The 27865-nt window shown below is 35.2% G+C and overlaps 1 protein-coding gene across 2 annotated transcripts in view; it reads left to right on the top strand.

Annotated features, from left to right (window-relative positions):
- The window catches only part of GALNT3 (polypeptide N-acetylgalactosaminyltransferase 3), a 52999-nt gene extending 37110 nt beyond the window's left edge, over positions 1-15889 (top strand). For both annotated transcript variants that reach the window (XM_004428241.3, XM_087435332.1), the window contains 8 exons: positions 1374-1523; positions 3185-3419; positions 4211-4328; positions 5835-6035; positions 8008-8139; positions 8345-8446; positions 12872-13024; positions 13909-15889. In XM_004428241.3, the coding sequence (XP_004428298.1) occupies positions 1374-1523; positions 3185-3419; positions 4211-4328; positions 5835-6035; positions 8008-8139; positions 8345-8446; positions 12872-13024; positions 13909-14031 (1214 nt within the window). In that variant the 3' untranslated portion in view covers positions 14032-15889. The remainder of the gene's footprint in view (positions 1-1373; positions 1524-3184; positions 3420-4210; positions 4329-5834; positions 6036-8007; positions 8140-8344; positions 8447-12871; positions 13025-13908) is intronic.
- Positions 15890-27865: the final 11976 nt, after the last annotated feature.

The raw sequence follows: 27865 nt of genomic DNA, 5'->3' as shown, positions 1-27865 counted from the left end.
TTTATTTAAAGAATCTGTATTGATCCATTTAAAAAGTTAATCCGCATTAAGACCTTTGAAATGTTTCTGTTTTATAAGTTTCTATTTTGCAAGCCTATGATTAAAACAAATATCTATGATTATATTTTTAAGACAGATTACAATCCTGCTTGTATTTCAGAATTAATTCTGAAGTACTTAGAAGGTGCTTAAAAAGTTAACCTGTTACTCTGAGACAGCAGTGTTTGGACAGATTTATTTTTCCACAAAAGTTCTTCCTGGTCTCTCACCTCCTTTATGAATGTTTAAGCTTTCAATAAGCAACTCTGTTATGTGTACCACTGGAGAATTGAAAAATCATATAATCACAGATAAAGTCAGAGTCATGCATTTACTTCTGAAATCCCACAGAAGCAAACATCATACCGGGACATTTATGGATGTTCTCAATATTCCCAAATCTTTTTGAGCCTGTGCTATGGGCCCAAGAAGGCCACTTGAAGAATTGTGTTATATACTCAACAAGGAATCAAGAATTTAATGGTGAAAAAGCAGGAATAAGAAATTGTTTAAAAATATGAACAACACTGGAGTGACTTGATTAATGTGTTTTCCTTTCACCTACTTTCTTAACTCTTGCTTATCTTATTATGTATCTCATCCAAATTGGAATATTGAATATTTTAAATTATATACCCATTACTAAAATTTTGTCTGTTTTTAAACTTCATTTCTGATTTACATGCTCCTTTCTTTTTTCATATTTTTACTGGAAAAAATTCTGTCAGGGGACTCCAGAGCTTTTGAAAATTTTCTGCTGACTCTTTATAGAAATATTCCCAACTGCTGTAGCCCTGGACTTTCCTGCTCGCCTTTTTCTTGAGATTTTGGTCTTAAATTATTTTGTTCATTGCCTAAATATCTGAGAATCTTTTTGATACTTGGCATTTTTCTATAAATTTCCAGATTTAAATACCAATTTTAAGAAGTACCAAGTATCTTTTTGGCCAAATTCAGTTTCTTTCGCTTCCTTAGTCTATTTTCTCTGACCTCTAAATGACTCTTCTTAACTCCTGGGGTCTACTTCATGTGAAGTCTCTCACTTCCCCCAAATACATTGCATTTATTCATATGACACATACAGGATAAGTATATGTTATACTGTTATGCATTATGGTAGTTCAGAAGTTAACATTTGCATATATAGATTTTTTTCCCCAATAAAGAGTTAAAATAAAGATGATATAATTTTCACCTCAATGGAAGAATATGTGCAACTGCTAAGATTATAACTGTGGAGGGGATCATTACCCTGTGGTTTCTTTATTAGCTTTCATATATTATATATGAAAACAATCTTAGGAAGAGTTAATTCTGATTTTTTTTTCTTACAGAGTATTTACATGGTAAACTAGAGGAATATATAAAACAATTTTCTATAGTAAAAATAGTCAGACAAAGAGAGAGAAAAGGTCTGATCACTGCACGGTTGCTAGGAGCAACAGTAGCAACAGCTGAAACGCTCACATTTTTAGATGCTCACTGTAAGTATATATGTATAAACACAGTTGTAACATTTTCCTTCCCACTCCCTCTAATTTAAAAGGTAAGGAAGACTTTTCTTTAAATGCCTAATTGCATTTTCTTTTAACATCATTTTCAACTGGTCATTATAGCTATGAGGGCCCACACAGATGACAGCTCTGAGTAGGAACTTCCTTTCACTTACGTGGAGTCCTTACCTCCTTCTGTTTAAGGCTCCTCAACTTTACTGTCCACCAGTGACCAGTTTCCCCAGTGAGTTATCCTTGCCTGAGATTTTTTTCAGATGCTCATTCTGTCAAAAAAAAAAAAAAAGTGTGTTTCCTTGTTATTCTTGATTCCTACACTTTAAAATTAGTGGAAGGTTTGTTTAAGTGTAGTCAACCCTATCGTTAAACTTTGTCCTAGTTACTGACACTTTTAATTTTTATATTTCAGTTTTGTGTTTTTTCCAGAGATTTGCACACTCTTTTGCCAAGTTAGGGGTGCCCCTTCCCAGCTTTGTCTGGTATCTCTCCCATGAACATTGGCAGTTTTGGTTTGTTTTGTTGCTGCTGGTTTTTTTTTTTTCCTCTTTGTATTTTAATGTTTTTTTCAGCGTCAATGATTCTAGATAAAGTATTAGAAAGTGTTTTTAGAGTCAATGTTTAATGTACACGTTAGGTATTACTAAAATGTCACTCACTCCCTCAAGCTCTAAATTTAGTGGATCTTACTCTGTATGAGTGTTTAGCTGTGAATTGGCCAGCCCTTAGGTTATATTTGACCCAACAAGTGGTTTCTATTCTTCACTAATTGTTACAAAAGTCCTGTTAGATTTGCTTGAGTCTCCTTAGAGCTAACACACCCAGTATTCTCTTAATACTGGGCACTTAAAAAATGAAGAGAGATCTCAAGGTGATTTTAAAAGGAAATGGTTCATTCTCCAATATTCCCTCTTCTAGTCCGAATTTACAATAATGTCAGACTGGGCATTCTTCCCCTCCAGGCAAATGTGTCTGAAGGTCCTCCTGGACCATGACTGTCAAACTCCACTGGATGGGGAGCCCTGAGTAGGACTGCACAGCCTGGCATCTCCTGAGCTGTCTGTGTGTTATGTAAGACAGCCTGGCCGGTGACCAGGGCCCGGACTTTGCACGGCACTCCTTTGCCTCATTTTCCAGTAGGGCTGGGGCAGGTTTGAATGGTCCTTCTTCAACTACTAAAATCAGAATGTTGTGATTCCTCATTTTCTCCTAAGACTCACTCAGAGAAATGAAGATTTGAATTACTATATCTTACTCAGGGAGACAAATTTAAATCAGAACACTTTTGAGGCTATGTAGTATGGATCAGCAACAAGTTATCTTTGATTCATGGCCCATTTTAAAGACAAACACATCATATGAAACTTTAATACATCCATATCATTTTGTTTCCATTCTAAGGTTAAAAAAAGATCAATCATGTATAGGGAAATTTCCCTAACTATGCTGAATCTTGTTTTACTTGTTTCATCCTACCCTCATCTCCTCACAAGGAACCATTAAGAAATCTCCCCTATATAAATCTTCAAGACCCAAATGACTTTATTTTCATTTCTCTGTAAACCCTTTTCCAAAAAAAACAAAAGAAAAAACCCTCAATGTTTTCATTGAATTAATTAAAATTGTGTTCCTACCAGGCGAGTGTTTCTATGGTTGGTTAGAGCCTCTGCTGGCCAGAATAGCAGAGAACTACACTGCCGTCGTGAGTCCAGATATTGCATCCATAGATATGAACACGTTTGAATTCAACAAACCTTCTCCTTATGGAAGTAACCATAACCGTGGAAATTTTGACTGGAGCCTTTCATTTGGCTGGGAATCACTTCCTGATCATGAGAAGCAAAGAAGGAAAGATGAAACCTACCCAATTAAGTAAGATGATTGCTCTCAAAGTCTTATATACAGTTCAATTATTTGAATATGTATGTACTCTTTGCTTTTTACAGTAATTGCCTCCAAGGTAGCTCACACTAACAAAATAAAGAACACACACATTCTATATGTAGGGAACTGAAAAGTCATTTATGTACTTACTTACACGTCACCTTACCGAGTAGCAAGTAGAATTAAGTGAGCTGGGGCCGGCCCCGTGGCTTAGCTAAGTGAGCGCGCTCCACTACTGGTGGCCCGAGTTCGGATCCAGGCTCTCACCTGTCGCACCGCTTCTCCGGCCATGCTGAGGCCACGTCCCACATACAGCAACTAGCAGGATATGCAGCTATGACATACAACTGTCTACTGGGGCTTTGGGGAGAAAAAGGAGGAGGATTGGCAATAGATGTTAGCTCAGAGCAGGTCTTCCTCAGCAAAAAGAGGAGGATTAGCATGGATGTTAGCTCAGGACTGATCTTCCTCACAAAAAAATAAATAAATAAAAATAATTAAGTGAGCTCTTATGTCTTCCTCATAATCTTAAGAATCTTTAAGCTTGGTTAGAAGACACCATAATTTTGCTCTGCTGGGAAAGGATACTTAAAGCATTTCTCCTCCCCCACAAAAACTTGACTCTGAAGATAGCATCTTTAGTTTTTATTAATCTATATAAAAGCTCTACAATTGTGATTTCTCTTTAATTTGTTGGTGAATTTAATTCAGTTGCTCTTAAAATATGGTTTTTTTCATATTTGACTTTTATAACAAAGTTCAACTGGATTATTTTTCAGAACACCCACTTTTGCAGGAGGCCTTTTTTCCATATCAAAAGAGTATTTTGAATATATTGGAACTTACGATGAAGAAATGGAAATCTGGGGAGGTGAAAATATAGAAATGTCTTTCAGAGTAAGTTTATAAAAACAGAGCATATTAAATAATAAAATATTTGTTTTAATTGGCTGATACAGATTATCGTGAAAGTGTGCAGTCTTTACTTTTTGTGCTTTCTAAAATTTAATTGCTAGAAATTTTAGAATAACGGTATTTCCGTTTAAAATGTAACTTAAAATATTTATTCATTGCTGCGAATGTAACAAGAGGAATCAATTAAACGCCTGTGTCCAGGCAATAACACCAGTTAATGCACTTGCAGCTACTGAATTCCAGCCAAGATAAATATAATGAAATCTAGTGCTTCAGGAAATGACTTGATTATCAAGGGAGTCAGAATGGAAAAACATTTATGTATAATTTTAAGGACATTGAACTTAACTCTTTGGATTAAATGAGCTTTTTTTTTTTTTCTATACATATTAAAAGTTAATATGAGAAACAAAGACTTTGGATGGTCTCCACATGTGCTTATTTGATTTCATTAGTTCATTTTCTGCATGACTTTGTCATTCATTTTTCATCCCTTAGGCTGGAATGTAGTGGAAAAAGAACTGAACTGGGAGTTAGAAGATTTAAGTTTTACCTCTGGCTCCATCACATAATGGCAGTGATGATTTTAGCCAAGTTTGAACTTCTTAAGGGAAGGGGTCTTATTTTATTCCTTTCAGTATTCCCAACCCCTAGCACATATTGGACCTCAGGCACAGTTTGTTAAATTGAACATATTACTGAATTTTCTCTTTTGTTTAAAAAAGAAAGAATATGATCACTTGCCCTAATACTAGCACATTCTATTAGGCATGACTTCATTTTAGATTTTTTGCTTAGTGATTATTTATGGCAGAACCAATTTGATATTTAAGTGACTAGGTGTTGATATAATGATTTGCCATTTTATTTAGAGTTAATGCAAATAAGCTTTTTTGACCCTTTATCTCTAAATAAGTACATATGAGTTTTTTATAATGACCAACTACTTCACAAATTTAATAGATAGTACTTTGGTAATAGTGGGTATCTGAAATTGTTTTCTTGATTACAAAATTGAATATGCAAGGAGTAAATAGAGTCTGGGTGCATTTACTCCAAGACTGCCAGTTTATGCCATAGAACAGAGAATCTGTTGTTCAAGATAAGTGACCATGTAGGTTGTATAAGAAGATGGAAGTCAGATGCAGAAGAGCCTTTGGTCTTCTATGTATATTGGAGAGCTTGCATAATTGTTTCAACGAAAAGAAATTTTGGGATTCGTTTTAATGAAAGATCTGATATCACTATTTTGTTAAATTACTTTCTGAAAATATGCTTTTGTTGTCTTTAGTGTTTGTACCATTTACTAAAATTGTTCTTAATATTTAAGAACTTAAGTTGAACTGGCAGAGGACAGAGACTATCTGTGAAGTTGTAATAAATCTCTCGTATATTTTGTTTTTATTAATATCTTAAAGGTAAACTTAAAAGCAACACTTTGATTTTTCTAAAATACTGTAAATTTAAACAAATATCATTAATTATCAGGTATGGCAATGTGGTGGGCAGTTGGAGATTATGCCTTGCTCTGTTGTTGGACATGTTTTTCGCAGCAAAAGCCCTCATTCCTTTCCAAAAGGCACTCAGGTGATTGCTCGCAACCAAGTTCGCCTTGCAGAAGTCTGGATGGATGAATACAAGGAAATATTTTATAGGAGAAACACAGATGCAGCAAAAATTGTTAAACAAGTAAGTTAGAGCTAAGTAATTAGGTTACAGTAAAAATCTATACCAAGTTCACATGTTCTTTTACTTATTTGAGTCAACTCAAGTACAAAAGATTTAAAAAGTTATTTTTGAAGCTAGGTGTTTTAATTCTTAAAATATATAACTTATTGATGCCATTTTTCTTTTTTTTTAAGGAAAAATCGAGTAAACTACTTTTAAAAAATTTAGGCATTCTGCTTGATGTTTCCTTTTTAGGGTGGAAGATATTAGTTTTTGTAACTGCCGTGGCTCAGTATTTTACTCTAAACTAAGTGGAACCGATTTTAACTGGTTTTAGGTAATGCGATTAACACCTACATCAAGCTGCTAAGTGGCTTTGAACTGGAAATGGAGACAATGTCAGAATATGGCAGGAGAGTGAACCAGGAGTATCAAGTCTTTTTCATTTCAAGTTCTGGTTTCACTACTCACTGGAGGGGTTACCTCGGCAAAGCCCCTTGAGACTGTAAAATGGGGATGGCACTTAGTAGGGTGGGTGGGAGATTGGCAGGACATGGAGTGTGTGTTCAACCAAGTTTCTTCGCTCTCCTTCTCTGTCTTGAGAGATGAAATACTTGCCAATCTCCCAGAGTAGCTGTGAAATAAGGAAATAAGTGCTAACAAATGTACGATACTATTGTTGCTATTGCCCTGTCGTAGATAAAAGCTCTGCAGAATCGTGATGCCTAATACATTACAACTGAGTTCCAGCTGTTTTAATATCGGGTGTAGTAAATGAACTAGGCAGTTTAAGAACATGCCTCAGTGATGGGCACCGAACTCTTTGTAACAAACAGTGCTAACTTGTGGGGGTACGGTATGGATTGGGATTAAAGGGCATCAACATTTAGACTGTCAGAAAGAAAGGTGGTAACCTCTTTCCACCTTTTCTTTGGTCTCCAGGGTCTCCCTGTAACCTGTCAGTAGTATGCAAAGTCAGACCACTGCTGGGTTAGATCTCTATCTTTTTACCCAAGGCCACCAAGACAAATTGGGCAGATTGTGTAATGCACAAGGGTACTTGGCTAAGCAGGCAAGTGGGTGCTAAATACAGCTTATGCTCTCTTGTCACCCACAAAGGTGCCAATGAGCCAGCAAACCCCTGTTTTTACCACAGGGCAAATTGATCTAGGTGGTAAAATGCATAAGCCAGCCAGAAGTCTTTTACAGTTTCATACTTGTTGCTAAAACATCTGGGTTCAAGACATTGAAGTTGGCAGAGAAAAAATTTTTCTTAGCTGAATTGATAAGCTTGAGTATTTACCTTTTCATATATTTGGGTACCAAATATAATATTATTTTTCTTTAAAATTTTGCCTATAGACTAAATACCTTTTTAGTTTAATAGTGCTCTTTAAAAAAATTGTAAAATAAAGAAAAATAAAATGCAATTAATTAAAAACTTGCCTTTTTCTACTTATACATTGTTACTGTTAGGATATCATTAGGCGATACTATTAAGAGTAAGCAACACCCTTAAATCTTAAAGTTATTCCCAACTGTTGTTTTTTGTTGGTCTTGACTAGAGAAAAGATATAAATTACATTATGTGTTGGCTCTGTTTCTCTATACCTGCTTTCTCACATCTCAGTTTACAGATCACTTTTGGATATAAAATTGGGATCAATTTTGGATGCTGCCACTACTATTTCTTTGCCCACAGCATTTTGCTAGAGATCTTTGTCCCGTGGGGGAGGTTTGCGGCAAAAAGGAAGAATAAAATAGCACTATGTCAGCCCCACAGTGGTTCCTGGTTCTCTGTGAAGCCAGAAACGAGCAGGCAGGCATACTTGCTGTCTGAATGAGTGGTGAATGCAGTTAAATTGCATTTTGCATTTTGGCCCAGAATTTTTTTTTTTTTAAGACCTAAATATAAATACAAATAATAGCATTTGAAGTACTTTATCAATGCTGTTTTGATTAAGTATTCCCTTCACTTCTCATCTTTCTCCAGAAATCATTTGGTGATCTTTCAAAAAGATTTGAAATAAAGCACCGCCTTCAATGTAAAAATTTTACATGGTATCTGAACAATATTTATCCAGAAGTATATGTGCCAGACCTTAATCCTGTTATATCTGGATATGTGAGTATTTTCCTATTCCTTTTTACTTGGTATACTCCTTACCAGCAACATTTATGTGGTTCAGGGAAAATTGCTGAAATACTTTCTGGTTTATTGCTTTTGAGATTTTACATTATTATTAACAGTACTTCCTGAAATTAATTGCAAAAATATATACCACATAGATTTAAAAATTTATTTTTATAACTTGAAAATTTTCCTTTAGATTAAAAGCTTTGGTCAGCCTCTATGTCTGGATGTTGGAGAAAATAATCAAGGAGGCAAACCATTAATTTTGTATACGTGTCACGGACTTGGGGGAAACCAGGTGAGCACTGCGCTAAAGATCTTCTCTCCTCATTAGCACCTACATACACACGTGAGTCTTTGCATGTTTTCCAGAAGTCCTAAATCAGTTTTATATTCAGGTCAACTGGTGTGTGAACTGTTTTTAGATTAAGTTTGGCAATTGGTATTGAAGTTGCAGAGTACTTTCTTTTGATTTTCATTCTAGCTCTCAAAACAGTTCGAATTTGCTGATGCATTCAGTAGAAAGGCAAATGAGAAAGTAATAGAATAATGCCATTTGAAATAAAAAATAGGATCTTCTGTGAGGATCTTTGATGTTGCATGAGGCATGGTGATTCTGCAGAATTTTACACAAAGGCTATATTTAACTGGATTCAGTAGCAAATGACATCAAGTGTTAATACCAAAAGAGCAGCAGTCTAAGTTATTTTTGTCGACCATGATATTGTTTCAATATGTTCTAAAAAAACGGTATGTTCTTGATTCTCCTTCATTGATGACGTCTCTGCTTATTACCACTCTCTGACTGTTTTACCTATTAAGACTCAAATGTGAAATGTCCCATTTGGCCTACTATGGGTAAAGAACATATTAAAATATTGTTTCTAGTTTTTTGCTTCCTTTCCTTACCTTTTACAAGTTAACTCCTGGAAGGATTAAACTTTTTCTCTTGTTTGTTCATTCAGCAAATTCACTGAGAGACCTCGGCGTGCCAGGTACTCTGCTGAGTTCAAGCAATTTAGATTCTAACTCTTTCAGGAAATCTATATTTCAAAACCAGTGGTTACAGTCAGGTTGTCTGTGATAAAGCAGTTAGAGTGCTCTGTGGGTATGGAGGAGGTCATCTGAATTAGACTGGGTGCCCATACATTTTCCTGAGAAAGATAACATTTGGAAACATTTTTTGAAAGGTATGTAGGAGTTAGTAAGGTGGCTGGTGGGCATAAGAACAGAGTGAGAGAAGTGTGAAGAAAGGTGTACTAAGGAGACGAGCCTGGTATGTCTTTTTTCTGGAATTTGGATGTATGTTGGTGTAGAGTCCAAGAAGGGTGTGGAGGATTTTCACAATATTAAATACTCATGATGTCCTATTTTAACAGAATGGGACTTGGATGATGTCAGTTTTAAGAAGAAAGGGTCAGTTTATCTCCTGGCCCATACTCTGCCATGTGTCTTCCTACTCATCAGTTTCAGCTTATCTAGTTCCAATCCTTGCTCATCCAAACCTATGACTGTACTGAGGGCAGATGATGCAGATGCCCGGAAGCCTTAGCTAGTGAGCAGGATCCATCGCTGGATGGTCAAGGTGTCATTCTGAAGTGAGATGGAGCTACACACACACAGATATACGCATATGCATATATACCTGTATCTATATACATATATACCTCTATATGTATATATGTGTGTGTATGTGTGTACGTATATATGCATATTTAAAAATTTTTCTAATTGCATAAATAATAGCATTCTTTTGGAAATAACACTAGACTATGCTAGTAAAAATTAAGGTTTTAAGCAATGAGAAATATTTCCTCGTTTGTAAAAGTCTTGTCACTAAATATACTTATAAATTTCTCTCCGACTTCCTCTAACATTACATGTATTTGATCATAAAAGTTGAAGATATATTTTATACGTTGTTTTGTCTGTTTTTCTCTTTTTGTTGCCATAGAGATGTTTTTATAGTTTTGTCTCTAAAATAATTTTTAAATTATAAAAGGAATATGTCTGTCTTTTAGAAATTTTGGGATGGAGAAATAATTCACATATTTTTTCAACAAATATTTGTCTAGAGCCGATAATATAACTTGAACTATTATAGGAGTGAAAACGATGAAGTCCCTATCTCGTAGAGCTTGTGTTCTAGAAGGAGAGAAAAAAAATAAATATATAACTTTGGGTATGAAGAAAAATAAACTAGGGTAGGGAGATAATGTGTGGGTGGGAGGGGGCGGGGGGGTTATTTTCAGATATTCAGGAAGACCTTTTTGTGGTCTTAGAGTGGAGGCCTGAAGGAGTTGGGAGAGGAACGATGTTCCAGGAGAACATCCTGGCAGAGGGAATGCATGGCCAGAGGCCCAGTGGAGGTCAGTGGAGCAAGCAGAAAGCCAGTGTGGCTGGAGGAGAGTGAGCAGGAAGAGAGGAGTGGGAAATGAGGTCAGAGACATCAATAAGGGGCCTGGTCATATAAGGCTTTGCAGACCTCATTAAGGAACTTGGATTTAATTCTGAGCATGACAGAAGCCATCTGAGGGTCTTGAGCAGGAGAATAATATTTTCTGGTTTATATTTTTAAGAAGATGCCTCTGGCTTCTATCACTCTAACCAATTTTATTTTGGTTTCCTTTAAATTTTATTTTCATTCAAGCATTGCATTTAAACTGCTTTGAGAATTTTAGTTCCTTGAGTGCTCAGAGTTTTTGAGATATCATCTAACTTGATCATTTCCTCATGCTCCCTTCTACTGTTTTGAACGAATAATGATATTTTTATAACATAAAACTTGATTGTAATAGTTTGTGTATATATAATGCCAGGTAAAAATAAGTATTTTGATAATGAGACTAAACTGACTAATATACTGGTGCAATGCAGTTTAAGTCAGTATGGCTTTGTGACATGTAATGCTTTGCTTCTTCCACTGTCTCTTCCAGGGTATTTGTCCTGGTTCTAAGTTGTAAGTCTCTCCAATGTTCTCAGCTAGCTAATTATGTACTCTTTGGTTGCCTAAGTATCTTCAGCTGTTTGCCATTCCTTAAATTCCCTTTAATGATTTTTTTAATAATATGAGTAAAGTAAAATACTGGACAGCCTTTCTTATTATCTTTGAGATCCCAAGGTTTATCTTTCTTAAAGAAGTATAGCCAGAGTGCTATTTTCATGACCTAAACCCATTTGCTTTCAATGTCTCCATCTGAAGAAATACCAGTTATAAAAATGACTGATATTATATTTGTGGAAGGCGATAAATTAAGCATGAGACTAAGACCAGGGGAACTCAAGAGTAATTCAGCTAATGTTTGTAAAGTACCTACTCTAATACACATAAAGGGTTTAGAACGGTCCCTGCCTAGCACATAATAAGGGCTCAATAAATATTAGTGCTAAGACTAATTATTTCATTATTAAAAATCAATTTTGTTCACTTATTTTATCTTTGGAATGTCAACATTATGAAAGATTTGATTTGTAATAGATGTTATTACTAGATACACTGCCTGGCTTTGTTCTTTGGGGAAGCCAGCTATCTACACACAAAATTTTAATAGGGGGCTACAAAGATTGTCTCTGATGGACTGTAGGAACCCTGAAAAGGGTATAATTTTGTGCAGTAGGACAAATTCACGGAAAACTAAAGAGGAAGGTAATATTTGAATTGGCTTTTGGAGGATGAAAAGGAGTTAGCTAGGCTGAGAAGGATCCAGAAGGATATTCTAGGCAGAGCACAGTAAAGCAAAATCTTAAAGTTATGGATACACATATTCTGCATTGGTAGAGTTGTGTGAAAGAAGCATAGCATATAATTGAGGCAATAGTTGATGTAAGATTGAAAATGGAAGACTTCATGTTCCAATTAAGGTGTGGACATTATCTTAGCAATAGCCATGACTCTGACTCACTTAAGAAGAGGCAGGGAATAAAATCAATGTTATAAAAGACTAACTGGCAGCAGAGTGGATTGGATTATAGGAGCAGAAATTGGAGGTAGCTGGAGATGTTGCTGTAGAGATTTCGAGTGCCTGAACAAGAGAAGTGAGGATACGGAAGTAAGGATATGTGGGATGGTAATATGTAAGAGGAAAATTCAGTAGGACTAAGGGACTAATTAGTTGGATCTATTGGGAGAGAGAAGCATCAATAATAGTAACAATAGCTAAAATGTATGAAATGCTTTCCATGTACTAGTTATTGTTCTCAGTGTTTAACATGTATTAACCCATTTATCTTCATAACCCTATAGGATAGGAGCTATTAAATTACCCATTTTACAGGCAAGAAAACTGATACATGGAGAGTACCCCATGTAAATGTTCCTAGTTTAAATGAAAATGCCATTAATTTAGATGAATAAGAGAGAAGGAATACTTGTGAGGAAAGAGGCCGTTAATGTGGTTGCTAGAAGTTTCCAGGCCCTTTTCTGTGGCATACAGGTCCTAGCTTCCATCCTACCTGATAACTTCCAATTTCTGACATGGGGAGGAAGACAGTACCTTCTTAATTAAGTAACTACCTGTTGCTGATAGGCTGGAGAAAGTGTATAGTAATCTTCCATCATAAAAACTCAGCTTAGTTTCTGATACCTATTTTTATTGTATTATTTTGTTGAAGTACACATGACTTCATTATTCAGTTAGTTGCTGATTTTTTTCTTATTGGACCATTATTTTTCAACTGAGGAAATAGGGTGCTTTTGTCAATAACAGCATTCTTCCTTTTACAGTACTTTGAATACTCTGCTCAACATGAAATTCGGCATAACATCCAGAAGGAATTATGTCTTCATGCTGCTCAAGGTCTCGTTCAGCTGAAGGCATGTACCTACAAAGGTCACAAGACAGTTGCCACTGGAGAACAGATATGGGAGATCCAGAAGGTACCTCAGTACAATTAGTTCACCTCTTTATGTAATTATTTTGGTTAGCTCCAATTGCTTTTCTGGGAAAATGCATGAAACATAGTATATTGACATTATCTATCAGAATTTTTCTGTCTTTGTTAACTTTGTTATTATGTATGTCTACCCATGTGGTAAGAGAGAATATATCTATGAATTAAATACTGTTAGGAACAAAATAATTGTAAAGTTACTTAGTTAAATCATGGTTTATGCAGATCAGCACTTCTGTGAATAATTAATAATAGTTGCCCATATTTGTCATTTTAGAGTTTCTTATAATGCTTCTTACGACAGTCACATTTTTTTTCCTGGCAGAGAGAAAAAAATCATTATTTTTTTCTCACCTAAAGTGATTGATTCTTTCCTCCCTGGTTTAGTATTTTTTCATGAATCTGGAATTGAGAGAATACATAAAAAGTCTTTTCTGTTTTTAAACATATGTTTTAAGGCGTAGCTGGAACATAGCAATTTTTACCTAAAAATTTTTTTGTGCCATAGTAGAATATTATAAGGCTGACTTTTATAACTTATGATTTTTTAAAGAGTTTGTCACTTACAGATATATTAATGGACTGTGTCTTGTTTGAAAGCTTGATTCAGACCTTTCTCTGTATACCTCTCTTCGTTTATGTAATACCTTCTGTAAATCGAACAATAGTGGCATAAATGGTGGTGTTTACCAGAAACTGACAAGATTTTTTCAAACATAGTTGATCTTAGAAAGATTAAAAGTTAAGAATGGTGTATATTTGGTATGCATTTCTCTCGTAGCGTCCATGAGACCATGAAGTAGTTTTCATATTTATCAGTTAACAATGAGTCTTGAAACTTAATGTCTGTTTTGTTTCCTCTTATTCTAGGATCAACTTCTATATAATCCATTCCTAAAAATGTGCCTTTCAGCAAATGGAGAACATCCAAGCTTAGTGTCATGCAATCCATCAGATCCACTCCAAAAATGGATTTTTAGCCAAAATGATTAAGTGTTCCTTAAAATTAAGGAGTTGAAAAAGGAGATATTCTTTCTGATAAAACTGTGACTAGGCATACACTGTAGTTTTTGAAAATTATGCAAAAGCAGCTAATTATAACTTATTCCAAGTGCATTTTTCTTATTTATATCTTAAAATGTCTATGTAGCACTGCTACAGAAATCCCTTAAGTTTCCGTTTCAAAGCACAATAGCTAATAATACCAAAGACTATTTTGAAATATCCAGATGTAGGGGAAGAGATGTTTACAGTATGATGAAAGTAATTTTCCAAATAAACTGATATTTGTGTGTTTTGTACACTTGAGGATATGCATAGCTACCTTCACACACTGATGATTTAAAATATTTCTTCTAGTTTTTTGGGGGGTGGGAGAAAGATTTGATACTGTATTTTTTTAACTACATAGAAATGGATCAATGAAGGTCAAACATTGGCTTTTGTGTACAAACCAGGAAATTTTTATAGATCTAGAATTTATTATATAAAAATACAGGTAAACTTATTTTGCCTTATGTTTCCTTAAACATGAAATTAAATGAATAAGGAGAAGAATATTTTTAACATTTCACTTTCTTGGCAAATTTTACAATATTTTTTAGTCTGAAGCCCACTTGACCTGAAGCACTTAAGTCTTCCTTAAAAGACATTTCTTAAATAACTATACTGTGTGTTTTCCCAAAGCAATTAAAAAACAATTTATAAGTTACTGTCTATTGAAAAGTTGTCCTTTTCCTTTCTCCTAGTCTTTTTTCTTGTCAAAATTCACCAATCTTGAATGTTTGTGAAATTGAATTTCAAATGCAGAATACCTGACTCATTTAAAGCTAAATTTTATATGTTACTGTTTCAGTTATAGATTGTCTTGGTAATGAATTTTTTCTCATCAAAAAAATATTTCTTATTTCTATCTATTTGGAAAACACAATAAAACAAATCCTTTTCACTATTGGAATTGTTTAAGATTTTTTCTTTTTTGGATAAAATATATAATTGATAATAGGTGGGGGAAGCATGAATTTTGTATACTGACTTTCTAAGCACCGATTGTAGAGCCGTCAGATGTTTCTTAAGAACAATTCAAACATTTGATAGTAATGACATAAAAAATGGGGACTGGAGAAGAGTCTATGTTAGATATTTAGAAAATTTTGTACTAATTTCTGATAACTTTCCTTGACATATGATAGGGTAATTTTTTAAAGATGTGTCGCTTACTTAGGAGATTTAACACTTTTTTCTTTTTGGTCATTTTATATATAGATCTCTTGTATTCTTATTTAAAAAGTAAAGTATATTGGCTTTTTACTTTAAGCTGGGAGAGCCTCAATTGTAAAAAAGAAAATATTTTTTAATTATTGGCCCCATCTTCTCGTTGTTTGTAACTTTGAACTTGCATTAAAACGAAACTGCATTCTTCAACTTATTACAATGCCAATTTTTATTTCAATTCAACTAACATTTATTGTGTTTTTAACTTTGTGCCAGGAGTTATGGTAAGCAGAGTAAGACTTATATTGCCTTTGAGCTGAGGTCTAATGGAGTAGAAAGATAAATAATTTTAAAATAGCATAGTGAGTGACATTATGATGTTATATTTTATGATGCAGATGACAGCTCATTATTCATATTTAATACTTCTTTAATAAGTAAAGATATTTCTTTATTACTATAGCTGATACTAATATGTATTGTGAAAGATACACTAGTGCCCACTTACATGTACAATTTCTGTTTTCTCAATTTGTTACTCTAGAGTGAACATCCGGGAATAAATACTGCTCTTAGAGTTTGTCATATCTCACAAAATAAAACAAATTTTCAAAGATATTTTATAAGTGAACTTAAGTGAAGCTTTTTTTTTTTAAAAAAAAAGACAAATCTGAGTGCCCTCTGTGTATTAGTCATGTGTTGTCATGTCAGGATCCAACCAAAATCTATTTAGATTAGGTTAATTTTAATATGGCTGCGTTAAATGCAGTCAAAGGAAGAGTCCTTCTTACCTATTTTGGAGCCTCAGGCTGTTGCTCAAGTGTCATAATACTCATTTCATTAGGGATTTGCCCTTCGGGGCAAGGGTGTGTCTTTGAAAAGTCTGAGTTTTGAAACAGTGCTGAAAGGAAGTTATTTATGGAGCCTGGTTGTCCATCCATCTGAGAGATTTGCATGCACTCGAGTGTGAAATTGTGAAACTCTTGCTCAATTTGAAGCTACCATGGCAAACGGTTTAGTTGCTGCAGAAGACCTGGCATGTTGCCTTCATTCCAAAGGACCAAGTCTCAAGAGCTCTAGATTGGTGAGCTGCACTGCCAAACCTGCCAGGGTCAACCTGATGGGTAGGCTCACTGAAAACTGGGACATGGCCACACAATTAACCATAGGAGAAAATAAGCAATACGCTGAAATTGCCTATTACTACAAACAATGATGCTGAACTTCTAAGTCACCATATTGCCAAAGAATTGGCCCTACTGTTGGTAGACAATTTAATTAAATAATATGTAAACCATCAAAATATCAGTGCAAAAAATAGGGAGCTGCTATTTCTGAGAAAACGTTGAATGCTTCGGGAAAACCTGAAAAAAGTCAAATTCTTAAAACAATGCTGCTAAGTTATGTATAGATATGAACTGTAAAAGATAGAGAAAACAAAAATAGGACGGTTCTGCACTCAAATTGTTTCACAGTTCACTTTAAAGAAAGCAAAATGAAGTATCTTCAGATGATGCATTTTTAGTGTGGTTTGTGCAGCAAAGATGTTGCATAATTTTCATAAACCAGTACATGCTCAAATAAAAGACCTTAGCCTTACACAAAATATTTGTGAAGGAATTAATATACATACAAATATAGGAGTGTCTCTGTGTGTATGTGTTTTAAGTTAAAAATATTTGATATGTATCTTCTTTTTTATGGCTTACTATTTTTACTACCTTTTTCAAATCATCAATCAACTATCAGCCCAATTACACTGGAGAAGTTTTCTTTTGCACACATATAGTCACTATTGCTGTCTAATCTTCAACAACTCTAGTCTTTAACAATATTTAGGAAATATCTTTTGTGTTTTTGTAATGGCAGTAGGCATCAGAGACTAATGATACACAAAATGGTCCCTATCTTCAAGAAGTTTACAGTCCAGTAATGTGGTTATCAATGAGGTATCATAACAGTGATATTTTGGAGAGACACAGTCCATAACAGAGTCAACACCTTCAGCCTCTGGTGAGTCTAGTGCCAGGAGCTAGAGGAGAAAACAGAGGTGCCCATATTTTAGAGGTGAATAACGAGAGTAATGCTTCTCAAACTTTATTGTGCACACCTAGGGATCTTATTAAAGTGCAGTTTCTGATTCATTAAGTCTGGGTTAGATCCTTTGATTCTGTATTTCTAATGAGCTCTTAGATGGGCCAACGTAGCTGGTACTAGAACCACACTGCCCATTGAACCAATGCCTAGAGTTTTTTGAGACTACCATGATGACTTCCATCGTGCTTCACATCCCTGATTTCTTCAGAAGCCACCACGAGTCAATGCTCTCTGTTGTCCGTTATTGCCATTATGGTTCCCTGGCAACTCCTACATCCTTTGTATATCCCTAAGTTAATCAATTCCCCCACTCCCCATCATCTTATACTCTGCCAGCTTCTGCTCCTGTTCTTTGATCAGAAAACTCCTTTATATCAACAACCTGGTCTCTGAAAGTTCTATTAATTTTCTTGCCTTAACTGAAACTGGACATCTGAGGATACCTCTTCCTATTCCAGCGATGCCTATTGTTTTTTGTTTTCTAGCATTCCTCTTGTGTTTCAAGGTGAGGGTTTGGAGTAGGTGTGTCCTTTCTTTAAAAATGCCCCATGAAGTCCATGCCATGTGGATATATTATCCTCCACCCCTTCTTGCTGCTGTCAGCTATGAATCTAGAGGTCATTTCTCTCAATCCATTCCCTCCATTCATTGAATACTTTAGTTCTTGTTTGACTTGCTTTCTTTATACCCCTACTTCTGCCATCCTCATGAGTGACTTCAGTATCCATGCAGATGACTCCAAATCTGGGCTTTCATTACTTGACCACCATATTTCCTTCCATCAGCTGCACTCTCCCTTGCCATCAGTAGTAACCATTTCTTCTGTGACAGCTTGATCACTCATAAGCTTGATACTGAACCTCTTAATCTCAAGTTCCTGTGCCCGATGACCAGCAAGCCAAACACTGAGACATTGGTGCTTGGAGATGAGAAAAGTTTATTTGAGTTGTCCAAAACAAGTAGGTGGGAGCCTGGGTTCGCTCAAATCCACCTCCCCTAGAACAGAAAGCGGGGATTTTATAGAGCTAAGGGGCTTGGCAGGAGGGGCTTCAGGGAAACAAAGGGGTCACTCCCGATAAGCCTCTGGGCAATCTGACTTCTAGGCTTCAACAGCTGCTGAGGGCTGGCCATCTGGCCATCCAGTGATCGCAACCTCCCTGAAGGCGTTCTCTTTCTCCTGCAAAACAAGCTCACAAATCCTCGAGACCCCTGAGTCACCCCTCAAGTTAAACAGGAAAAATAGAAAATTGGTTTAACATCTACAGTACCCCTCAGATACCCAGCTTCAAGCTCTCTGACTATCACCTCCTGTCCTTCTAGCTCATTTGTACTAGTTCTTCCTCTTAAAAAACCTTTTCCTACCTCTTTGAGACCTTCAAACCATGGATCTTGATACTTTTTCACTATCATTCTCGTCTAGTCCACACTTGTCTCCTGATCCAGAATAGTTTCAGTATTTCATCATTATAATTCTCTCTCACTCTCAACTCACATATTCTTTTCTCCATCATGCTTACTTGAAAACTTATTTTACAAAATGTTGCATCCTTTACCTCTTCACCCAAACTGTTGTCATCCTGGGATGACACCTTCACCATCATTCTACAGATTCCCTTTACCTCTCTCTCTCTCTTTCTCGCTCTCTCTCCCTCCTCTCTCTCTCTCTCTCCCTCCTCTCTCTCTCTCTGTCTCTCATGTTGGGTCTCCAGTCTTGTGGATTCTATGCCTTCCTCTTTCTTAGTTTACTTCCTCATTTTGGAGGAGTGCATCATGCAGTAACTTTCTAGGGAAGGGTTCAGGATGCATACATTTTTTTGAGAGCTTTATATCTGAAAATACCTTTATTCTACCCTCACATTTAATAGTTTGGCTGAGTGTAGATTTCTTGGTTGGAAATCATTTTTTTAATTAGTATTTCAAAAGTGTTGCTCCATTTTCTTCTAAATTTCAGTATTGAAAAGTCCAATACATCTTTGATTCTTGATTCTTTGTTAGTGATCTTATTTTTTTCTCTCTGAAAATTTATAGATCTCCTATTTGTTCTAATGTTCTGAAACTTCACAGTGAGTATTATATTACTATACATTTTTCTGTGCTCTTTAAATACTCATGTCTTTCAATTTTAAGAAATTTTCCAAGTATTTCTTAATTTTATCGCTTGTATTCTTAGTTTCTTTCTGTAAGTCTTATTATACCAGATCCCTAATATATTGATCTTCCAATATATTTGGAAAGGCACTTTTCTCACTTATATTCCAGGTCTTTGCCTATTCTCTTTTCTGGGAGATACTCTTGACGTATTCTTCTAAGCCTTGTATTGAGTTTTTAAATTTCTGTCATTTATAATTTCCAAGAGCACGTTCTTGTTCTCTGACTGCTTCTTGTATACTTGTTTTGTATTCTGTTATCTTGTATTCTCTTTTTTTATGAATGTGATTTTTCTTTTATCTTTCTAAGTTTAATGGTAGTTTTTAAAGTTTTCATCTGCTTGCACAGACTGTTTCCTTTTGAGCTGCATTTTTTTTTTTCCTATGAGTTTTACTCTCTGCATTTTGTAATACTTTCCTCAAATGTCTGGTGATTCTTGTCTGTTTATCTTTAACAGAGGACCATTGAATGCTTATTGTAAAGTTCTGTAGTATGGGGAGGATTTGTTGACTGTGGACTTTCTTGTAGGGTGACCTGACTGGGGCCCTTGTACAGGGAAACAAAATGACTGGTTAGATCTACAGAGAAGAATCTTCTAGTCAGCTTCCTGGAGGGTGAAAACCTAACTGCCATTGGGAGAAGAGGGCTGGGGATGTGTTTTCAATATAAGACTCCTGTCCTCAACCATGCTTGGTGTTCCCTGTTCTAGACACCCTTTCTATTTTACCCTCTCTAGTGAGTGAATCTCTAGGCTTCTGCTTGGGTGTGGGAGAGGATCTAGGGGTCTAACTAATTGGTAAATAGACTTGTAGCTAGTCCTCCTCTCCCAACTCCATTTTCTCCCTCACTTCCAGAGGCACCTGGTACCACCAGTTCTTAATCCTTTCAGTGGTCTTGCAGTACAAAATGGATTGATTTCTGCTCTGCTTTCTCCGCTGTTAGCTTTGGTTTAACTTTTCTCCATTATGTCGACACTCACTGCTAATTGATTTGCATTCCAAACTCCAAAATTTTGTCAAAGAACCTCTCCTACTTTTTCTCTCTATGGATTTATGAATGTTCTCTATATCTTTATTGTCATTTTCATGAGATTTTGGAAGGGACCACAAGAAAATGAGGGTTGAATCTGGTATTCTTAATGAAAAACCTCCATTCATTCTTCAGTGACCTCCAGTCTATCTTCTGTCACTAACAATTTCCAAGTTGCCAGATCCGTTATCTCTTTTTCTGTCCTCAAATATCTAAGCTCTGCAGCATTTGAAATGATTGACTACAACCTCGTTTTTGAAACTCTTTCCTTTCTGGGCTTCTGTGGCAACAAGCTTCTGTCTCCAGTCCTACTGCCCTTCTCCAAACCCTCCTATCTCACACGAACTAAGACGATCTCCTAATTAATTCCTCTGCTTTTTTGTCATTCTTCTAGCTGATTTTTTTCACAGCAACTCAAGTTGCTTTTTAAATAAAAAACACATTGCTCCTTTGCTTTTGTAGTTTTCCAAGGGCTTCTGGTTGTTCTTAGAATAAAATCTATGCTCCTGACCACAGCCTGCAAGACTCGAGGTGACCCAGTTCTTGCCTATTCCTCCTGCCTCGTCTGTGACCACTTTTCCTCTGGCTCCTTGGGCTCCAGACACAGTAGTTGTCTCTTCTGTTTGTCTCATGTCAAGCTTGTTCTTGCTTCAGAGCCTATGTTTTCTTTGTCTGGATGCTCTTCATGACAGTACATTTTACGTGTTTCAGGTCTCAGCTCAAACAACATATTCTTATAAGAGACCACCATTTATGAAGTAACTCAGTCACTACTACATCACTCTGTTTATTTCCTTCATTATAGTTACCACTACCTGAAATCATTATTTTATGTGTGAACTTGTCTTTTGCCTCCACTAAAATGTCAGCTTCATGAAGGCAAGATAAGAAGCAATGAAATATACGTCACATTGCAATTTAGATAATTCAATAATTCTTCTACATGAAACAACTCTGTAATTTTCAAGAATACTTATATTAAACACAGAATGGGTGCCAATGGCAAAGGGCTATGAGCATATGAATGGAAAGTGAAGAGGAAAAATAGGTAAAAATAAAGAGGGATTTTGCTTGGACTGATGAAAATAGATCCAAATTTTTTTTAAAAATCTTGATAGGAAAAATTATCTGAGTCTAAACATTATTTCTTCAAAAGATATTTTACAGAGAACATAGATTCATTTATAAAATTCTATAGCACGAGAAGAATGGAACCAAAAAATAAAGGTACTGATTCACAATGCAAACAGTAAATAAATCTATGAAACTTATTACCTAAAGAATTTATGTGGGTGAAAATTTTTGGTAGATATAAAGTAAACTCAGCAAAATTCATGGCTGGTAAATTCATAATTGATAAGAAAAAGTTGGATGTTTAACAAGTGACACAGAAGATGACAGCATCTCCCCAAGCATATCCCTTGAATATTACATTAATCACAGACAAAATACTTCCTTGAATGTTAGTTAGGAGAGTATTTGTTTCTATTTAACAATTTCGTAATTTTAAGGTCTTCTTTTAAAATCCCAGCCATCTACTGTGTAAATTATTATGAGAGAAGGCTAATTTTTTTCCAGTGGATATTTTGAAAATGTTTCTCCATTTAAAATATAATGTTAATTGTGAAAAATATTTTTCTTTGAAAGCATGAATGGAATTCAGGGTGTTAAATAAAAGTTACTTTCAATAGCTTATTTTTTTAAAAAAGACCAAATCAGTTCTACTTATTTGTAAAATCTTTGTTAACTGAAAGCGTCATTATTTCTGTTATTCTGTATTAGAGTGCTTTTATTATTTTATTTTTCCATCAGAGTTCTTATTGCCAGCAATAGAAATTAACTCTGGATGATTTTGGTGGAAAAGGAATTTGCTGAAAGGATATTGAGTAGTTCACAGAATCGTTTGGAACACTGGAGTAAAGTCTAGAAAAATGGGCAGGACAAAGCAAAGCACGCAGCTTTGAAGCTAAAATTATGCTGCAGAGCTTGTCTGGTGAGGATACTGTGTCCACTGCCACCAAACACCAGATGAATGGTTTGTACCTCTCGTTCCCCTGGCATTGACAATGCCACTGCTGACACTGGCTACTGGATGACCCCCTTGCTGTAGCTGTGACTGGATCCTCGATGTTACTGTCACTGCTGCCGCCAGAATGAATTGCCACTGCCTGCTGCTTTTCTCACCAGCTCCCAAGTCAATAATCCAGGCTGCCTGCAGACTCACCAAGCCTGTTCGTATGCCCTGTCCTCAACACAGTGGAGCCAATGAAAGTGGGTGTCTGGCTTTGGGGCTTCTGCTGCAGAAGGCAGAAATTTCATAGGAATAGGAAGGGAGTTCAGATGTCAGGCAGCTAAAAAATAATGACAAGTGACTTTAGTACAAATTCTAGGATTTGGAAACTATAATGTGATTTGCATTCTTTCCTCACTCTCTTTTCCTTTAAAGCATACAGCAAACATATTTAAATGACTATGCATATAATATGTATGAAAATGTTTCCACTTGATCATATTGTGAGCGCTTTCTCACTGTCCTTTTTTTGCCTCTCAGGTCAAAGATATTATATTTTTTATTTCTTAACTGTGTAGAGTTAGATATTATATTCATATTTTGTTTTCTCCCAGCAGCAATTTTTAGTTTGTTTTATAAAGTTATTTTTTTATCAAGATATAATTTATGTACAATAAAATATACGGATGTTAAAGGTTCAGTGTGATGAGTTTTGACTTAAAGATATGCTTGTAACCACCACCTGAAACAAGATTCAGACTATTTCTATCACACCAGAAAGTGCCCTGTGTCTCCTTACACTCAAACTTTCAATCCAATTTTCTGATTTCTATCAGCATGAATTAATTTTTATTTTTCTTTCATATAAATGGAATCATACATTATAAATTCTTTTGTATCTCTTTTTTTTGTTGTTCATCATAATGTTTTTGAGATTCATCCATGAAGTTTTGTGTATCTGTACATTTGCCTTTTAGTTGCTAGGAATGTTCCATGTATGGATACACTACAGTTTGTTTATCCATCTTCTATGGAAGAACATTTGAGTCATTTTAAATTTTTGGCTATTTTGAACCAGAAAGCTATGAACATTCATGTACAAGCCTTTCTGTGAATGTATGGCTTTACTTCTTTTAGATAGACACCTAGGAATGGATTCACAGATTTGATATATGTTTAACTTTAAAAGATACTGCCAAATAATTTTTTTTAAATGGCCGTAATATTTCATATTCCCACCAGCAGTATATAAGAGTTCCCAGTGGCTCCATATCCTTGCCAACATTTGGTATTTTCGGTCTTTTTGATCTTAGGCACTCTAGTGAGTGTGGAATGGTATTTTATGGTGTGGTTTTAACTTTTATTTCTCTGATAAGTAATGATCTTGAACATCTTTTCATGTCCATACTGGACAGTCATATATCTTTTGTGTAAAGTGTTTGAGTCTTTTATGCAGGTTTATTGGGAGATTTTTTCTTATTGATTTGTAGAAGATCTTTATATATTACGAACACAAGTCCTTTGTTAGACATATGTGTTGTATTTTCTCCCAGTCTGAAGCTTGACTGCTTATTTTCTTAATGATGTGTTTTAATGTACAGGACTTATTTTTGGTGAAGTGTAATTTATCATATTTTCTTTTATGTTTAGTGCAGTGCTTTTTATGTTCTAAAAAATATTTGCCTATTCCAAGGTTGTGAAGATATATTTTTGTGTGTCTTCTAGACACTTTATTGTTCTAGCTTTTATTTTAGGTCAATGATTCATCTTGAAATAATTTTATTTCAAGATATATGGAGAGACATAAGAGGTTGAGATTTATTTGTTTAATTTTCCATAAAGATATCTAGTTCTAATGCCATTTGAAAACTTTCTTTCCCAAAAGAATTGCATTGATGACCTTATTGAAAATCAGTGGACTCTGTGTGTGTGTCTATTTCTGGGCTTCTATTCCATTTTATCAATCTACATGTCTTTCCTTATGGCAATATCACACTGTCTTCATTACTATAGTTCTATAGTAGGTTTTGAAATCCTGTAGAACAAGTTGCCCAACTTTATTATTCTTTTTCAAGATTGTTTTGACTATTGATTCTTTTCCTTTGATCTTCTATCCTGTGTTTTAATTTGCATTTATCTTGTATCCTGCAAAATTGCTAAACTTGTTTATTAGTTCTTAGATTTTAATTAGATTAATAATTAGTTTATTAGATAGTTAGCACCATCTCTGAATAGAAATAGTTTTACTTCTTTCTTTCCAATCTTCATGCCTTTTGTTTCTTTCCTATGTAGTTGCTCTGGCTAGAACCTCCAATTCAATGTCCTTTTTGTATTTTGAGAGATTTAATTTACCAACATTTTGTTAGGGATTTTGTATCTGTGTTTATGGAAGGTACTGTTTTAGAATTTTCTTGTAATGTCTTTGTCAGGTTTTGTTATCAGGGTTATGCTAGTCTCATAAAACTATTTGGGAAGTTGTTTCCTCCTCCTTTATTTTCTAAAAGACAATGTGTGATATAAATATTATTTCTTCCTTAAATGATAGGATTTACCAGAGAAGCCATCTTGGCCTGGGCTTCCTTTTTTTTCCTGACCCTCTTCACTCATTTCACCCCCTCCCACCCCCCCACCTCCCCTCTTCTGGCAACCACCACCGTGTCTATGAGCTTGTTTAGCATTTTGTTTGTTTGTTTAGATTCCACATATAAATAAGATCATATGGTGTTTATCTTTATCTGACTTGTTTCACTTAGTGTAATGCTAAGTGAAGGTCCATCCAGGTTGTCGCAAATGGTGAGGATTTCCTTCTTTTTTTATGGCTGAATAATATTCCATTGCATATATATACCACATTCTCTGTATCCATTTATTTGTTGGTGGACACTTAGGTTGTTTCCATGTCTTGGCTATTGTAAATAATGCTGCAATGAATGTGGGGGTGCCGAGATCTTTTTGAGGTAATCATTTTGTTTATTTTGGATATATACCCAGAAGTGATATTGCTAGATCATATGGTAATTCTATTTTTAATTTTTTGAGGAACCTCCATATTATTTTCCATAGTGGCTGTACTAATTTACGTTCACACCAACAGTGCACAAGAGTTCCCTTTTCTCCACATTCCTCGCCAACACTTGCTGTCTCTCATCTTTTTGATGATAGCCATCCTAACAGGTGTGAGGTAATATGTAATTGTCATTTTGATTTGCATTTCCCTCATTATTAATGATATTGAGCACCTTTTCATGTACCTGTTGGCCATTTGTATGTGTTCTTTGGAAAAATGTCTGTTCAGTTCCTCTGCCCATTTTTTAAACAGATTGTTTAGGGGTTTTTTTGCTATTGAGTTGTATGAGTTCTTTATATATTTTGGATATTAACCCCTTCCTTTTTGATGGGAGGATTAATGTAGTGTTCTTTAAGTATTTTAACTTTTCTTGAATCAATTTTGCTAGGTTACATTTTTCAAGGAATTTGTTTATTTAAATTGCAAATTTATTGATATAAATTTCTCTAAAACATCCCCTTATCACTCTTTTAATATCTGTAGGATTGTTAGTGATATGCCTCTTTTATGCCTGGTATCGGTAATTTCAACATTTTTTTCTTTCTCTTTCTTTTGACTAGTTTTGCTATGTGTTTATCAATTAATTTATTTCAAAGAACTGAGTTTTGATTGTTGATTTTCTTTATTTTTCTATTTTCTGTTTCACGGATTCGTACTCTTATTTTTTTATTATTATTATTTTCTTTCTTCTACTTACTTTGGCTTTACTATGTTCCCTCTCATTTTTTTTTTTTTTTTAGCTTTTTAAAGTGGAATCTTAAATAATTGATCTTAAATTTTTCTTCTTGTTCAAAGCTATGTTTCCCTCTAATACTTCAGCTGCATCCTACAAATTATGATGTGTTGTGTTTTCTTTATCACTGAGTTCAAATTATTTTCCAATTTCCCTTTGATTTCTTTTTTGACCCATGGATTCTTTATAAATGTGTTCTTTAGTTTCCAAATATTTGGGAATATTCTAAATGTCTTATTATTAATGAATTCTAGTTTAATTCTGTTGTGATCTGATACCATACTCTTTGATTTCAACCCTATGAAATTTATTGAGACATTTTATGGCCTAGCATAAAATATCTTGGTCAATGTTCCATGTGCTCTTGAAAATAATGTAGAGTTCTGTAATATTGATTAGGTCAAGTTGGCTAATGTTCAGATCTGCTATAGCATTACTGATTTTTTTTTTTCCTTTGGTCCACTCCTCCTGTGTGCATTCTACTGTTAATCAATTGAATTCTTTATTTTGGATACTGAATTTTTCATTTTTAGCATTTCCGTTTGGGTCTTTTTAACGTTTCCATTCCTCTTCTGAATTTCCCAATTTTCATGCATCTTGTCCGCCCTTTTCACTTATTTTTGTAGCTATTTTAAAGTCCTTGTCTATTATTTCCAGAATCTGTCCACTCTCTGTGTCTGCTTCTGTTAACTATGGATAACATCTTTCTGCTGCTTTGTCTTTCTGTTATTTTTGTATTTTATGCTGAGCATTGTATATGAAAGAACAGTGGAGCCTGAAGGAATTAATATTTACCTACAGAAAAGGGCATGCTCCTTCTGTCTAACTGCCAGAGTCAGAGACTAAGCCCATCTAATCTGTTGTTAAATTGCATCTGAATTTTGTTACGACTTTAATAGAATTCGGTTCATTACTTCAGTTCATCACAGAAAGGACAGGATTAGGGTCTTTCCTTCAGCAGAGCTTGAGGTTTTAGCATCAGTGAGATTTCAGAGATCTCTTTATAATTTATGGTATAGGCACCCATTTTTCAAATCATGAAAGAGATCTCCCTACTTTATAGCCTGGATGTCCAACTCTTCAGGTCACTGGGAGTTATATGTTCTCTGTAGCCTGGTGCCCTTTTCTTCAACTTGGGGTACTTCTCTTTGGCCTGCACTCAGTTTTCAATGGGCAGCCGGTGAAAGCATACTACACCTCAGAGGGACTTCTCTCAGCTTGCCTGCTCCACCACCAGACTTATACTTGAGATGGCTTCAGGGTACCTCGCTCAAGTCGATTGCCCCAACTACAATCTTTGGTAGACTGCAGCCAAGCGCGTGGGGAAGCACCTTGCTCCTGGGGTGTGGGAGGTATATTTCTCAGCTGTCCTTCATACCCCTAGTCTTTATTAGGCCACCCAGCAGCAATTTTTACATCTGAAGTACTGATTTTCTTTCAATACATTATTTTATTGAGAACCTGAAATTCTTCACTTTCTATCCATGTCAATTATTCTTTTCTACCAGTGTCTTCTGAGAGATGGCAA

The sequence above is a fragment of the Ceratotherium simum genome, chromosome 9, assembly GCF_057802395.1.
Source record: "Ceratotherium simum simum isolate JZ-2026a chromosome 9, ASM5780239v1, whole genome shotgun sequence".
In the NCBI taxonomy this organism is placed as follows: Eukaryota; Metazoa; Chordata; class Mammalia; order Perissodactyla; family Rhinocerotidae; genus Ceratotherium; species Ceratotherium simum.
Note: the sequence above shows the minus strand (reverse complement) of the source record. Positions and strands in the feature narration are given on the sequence as shown.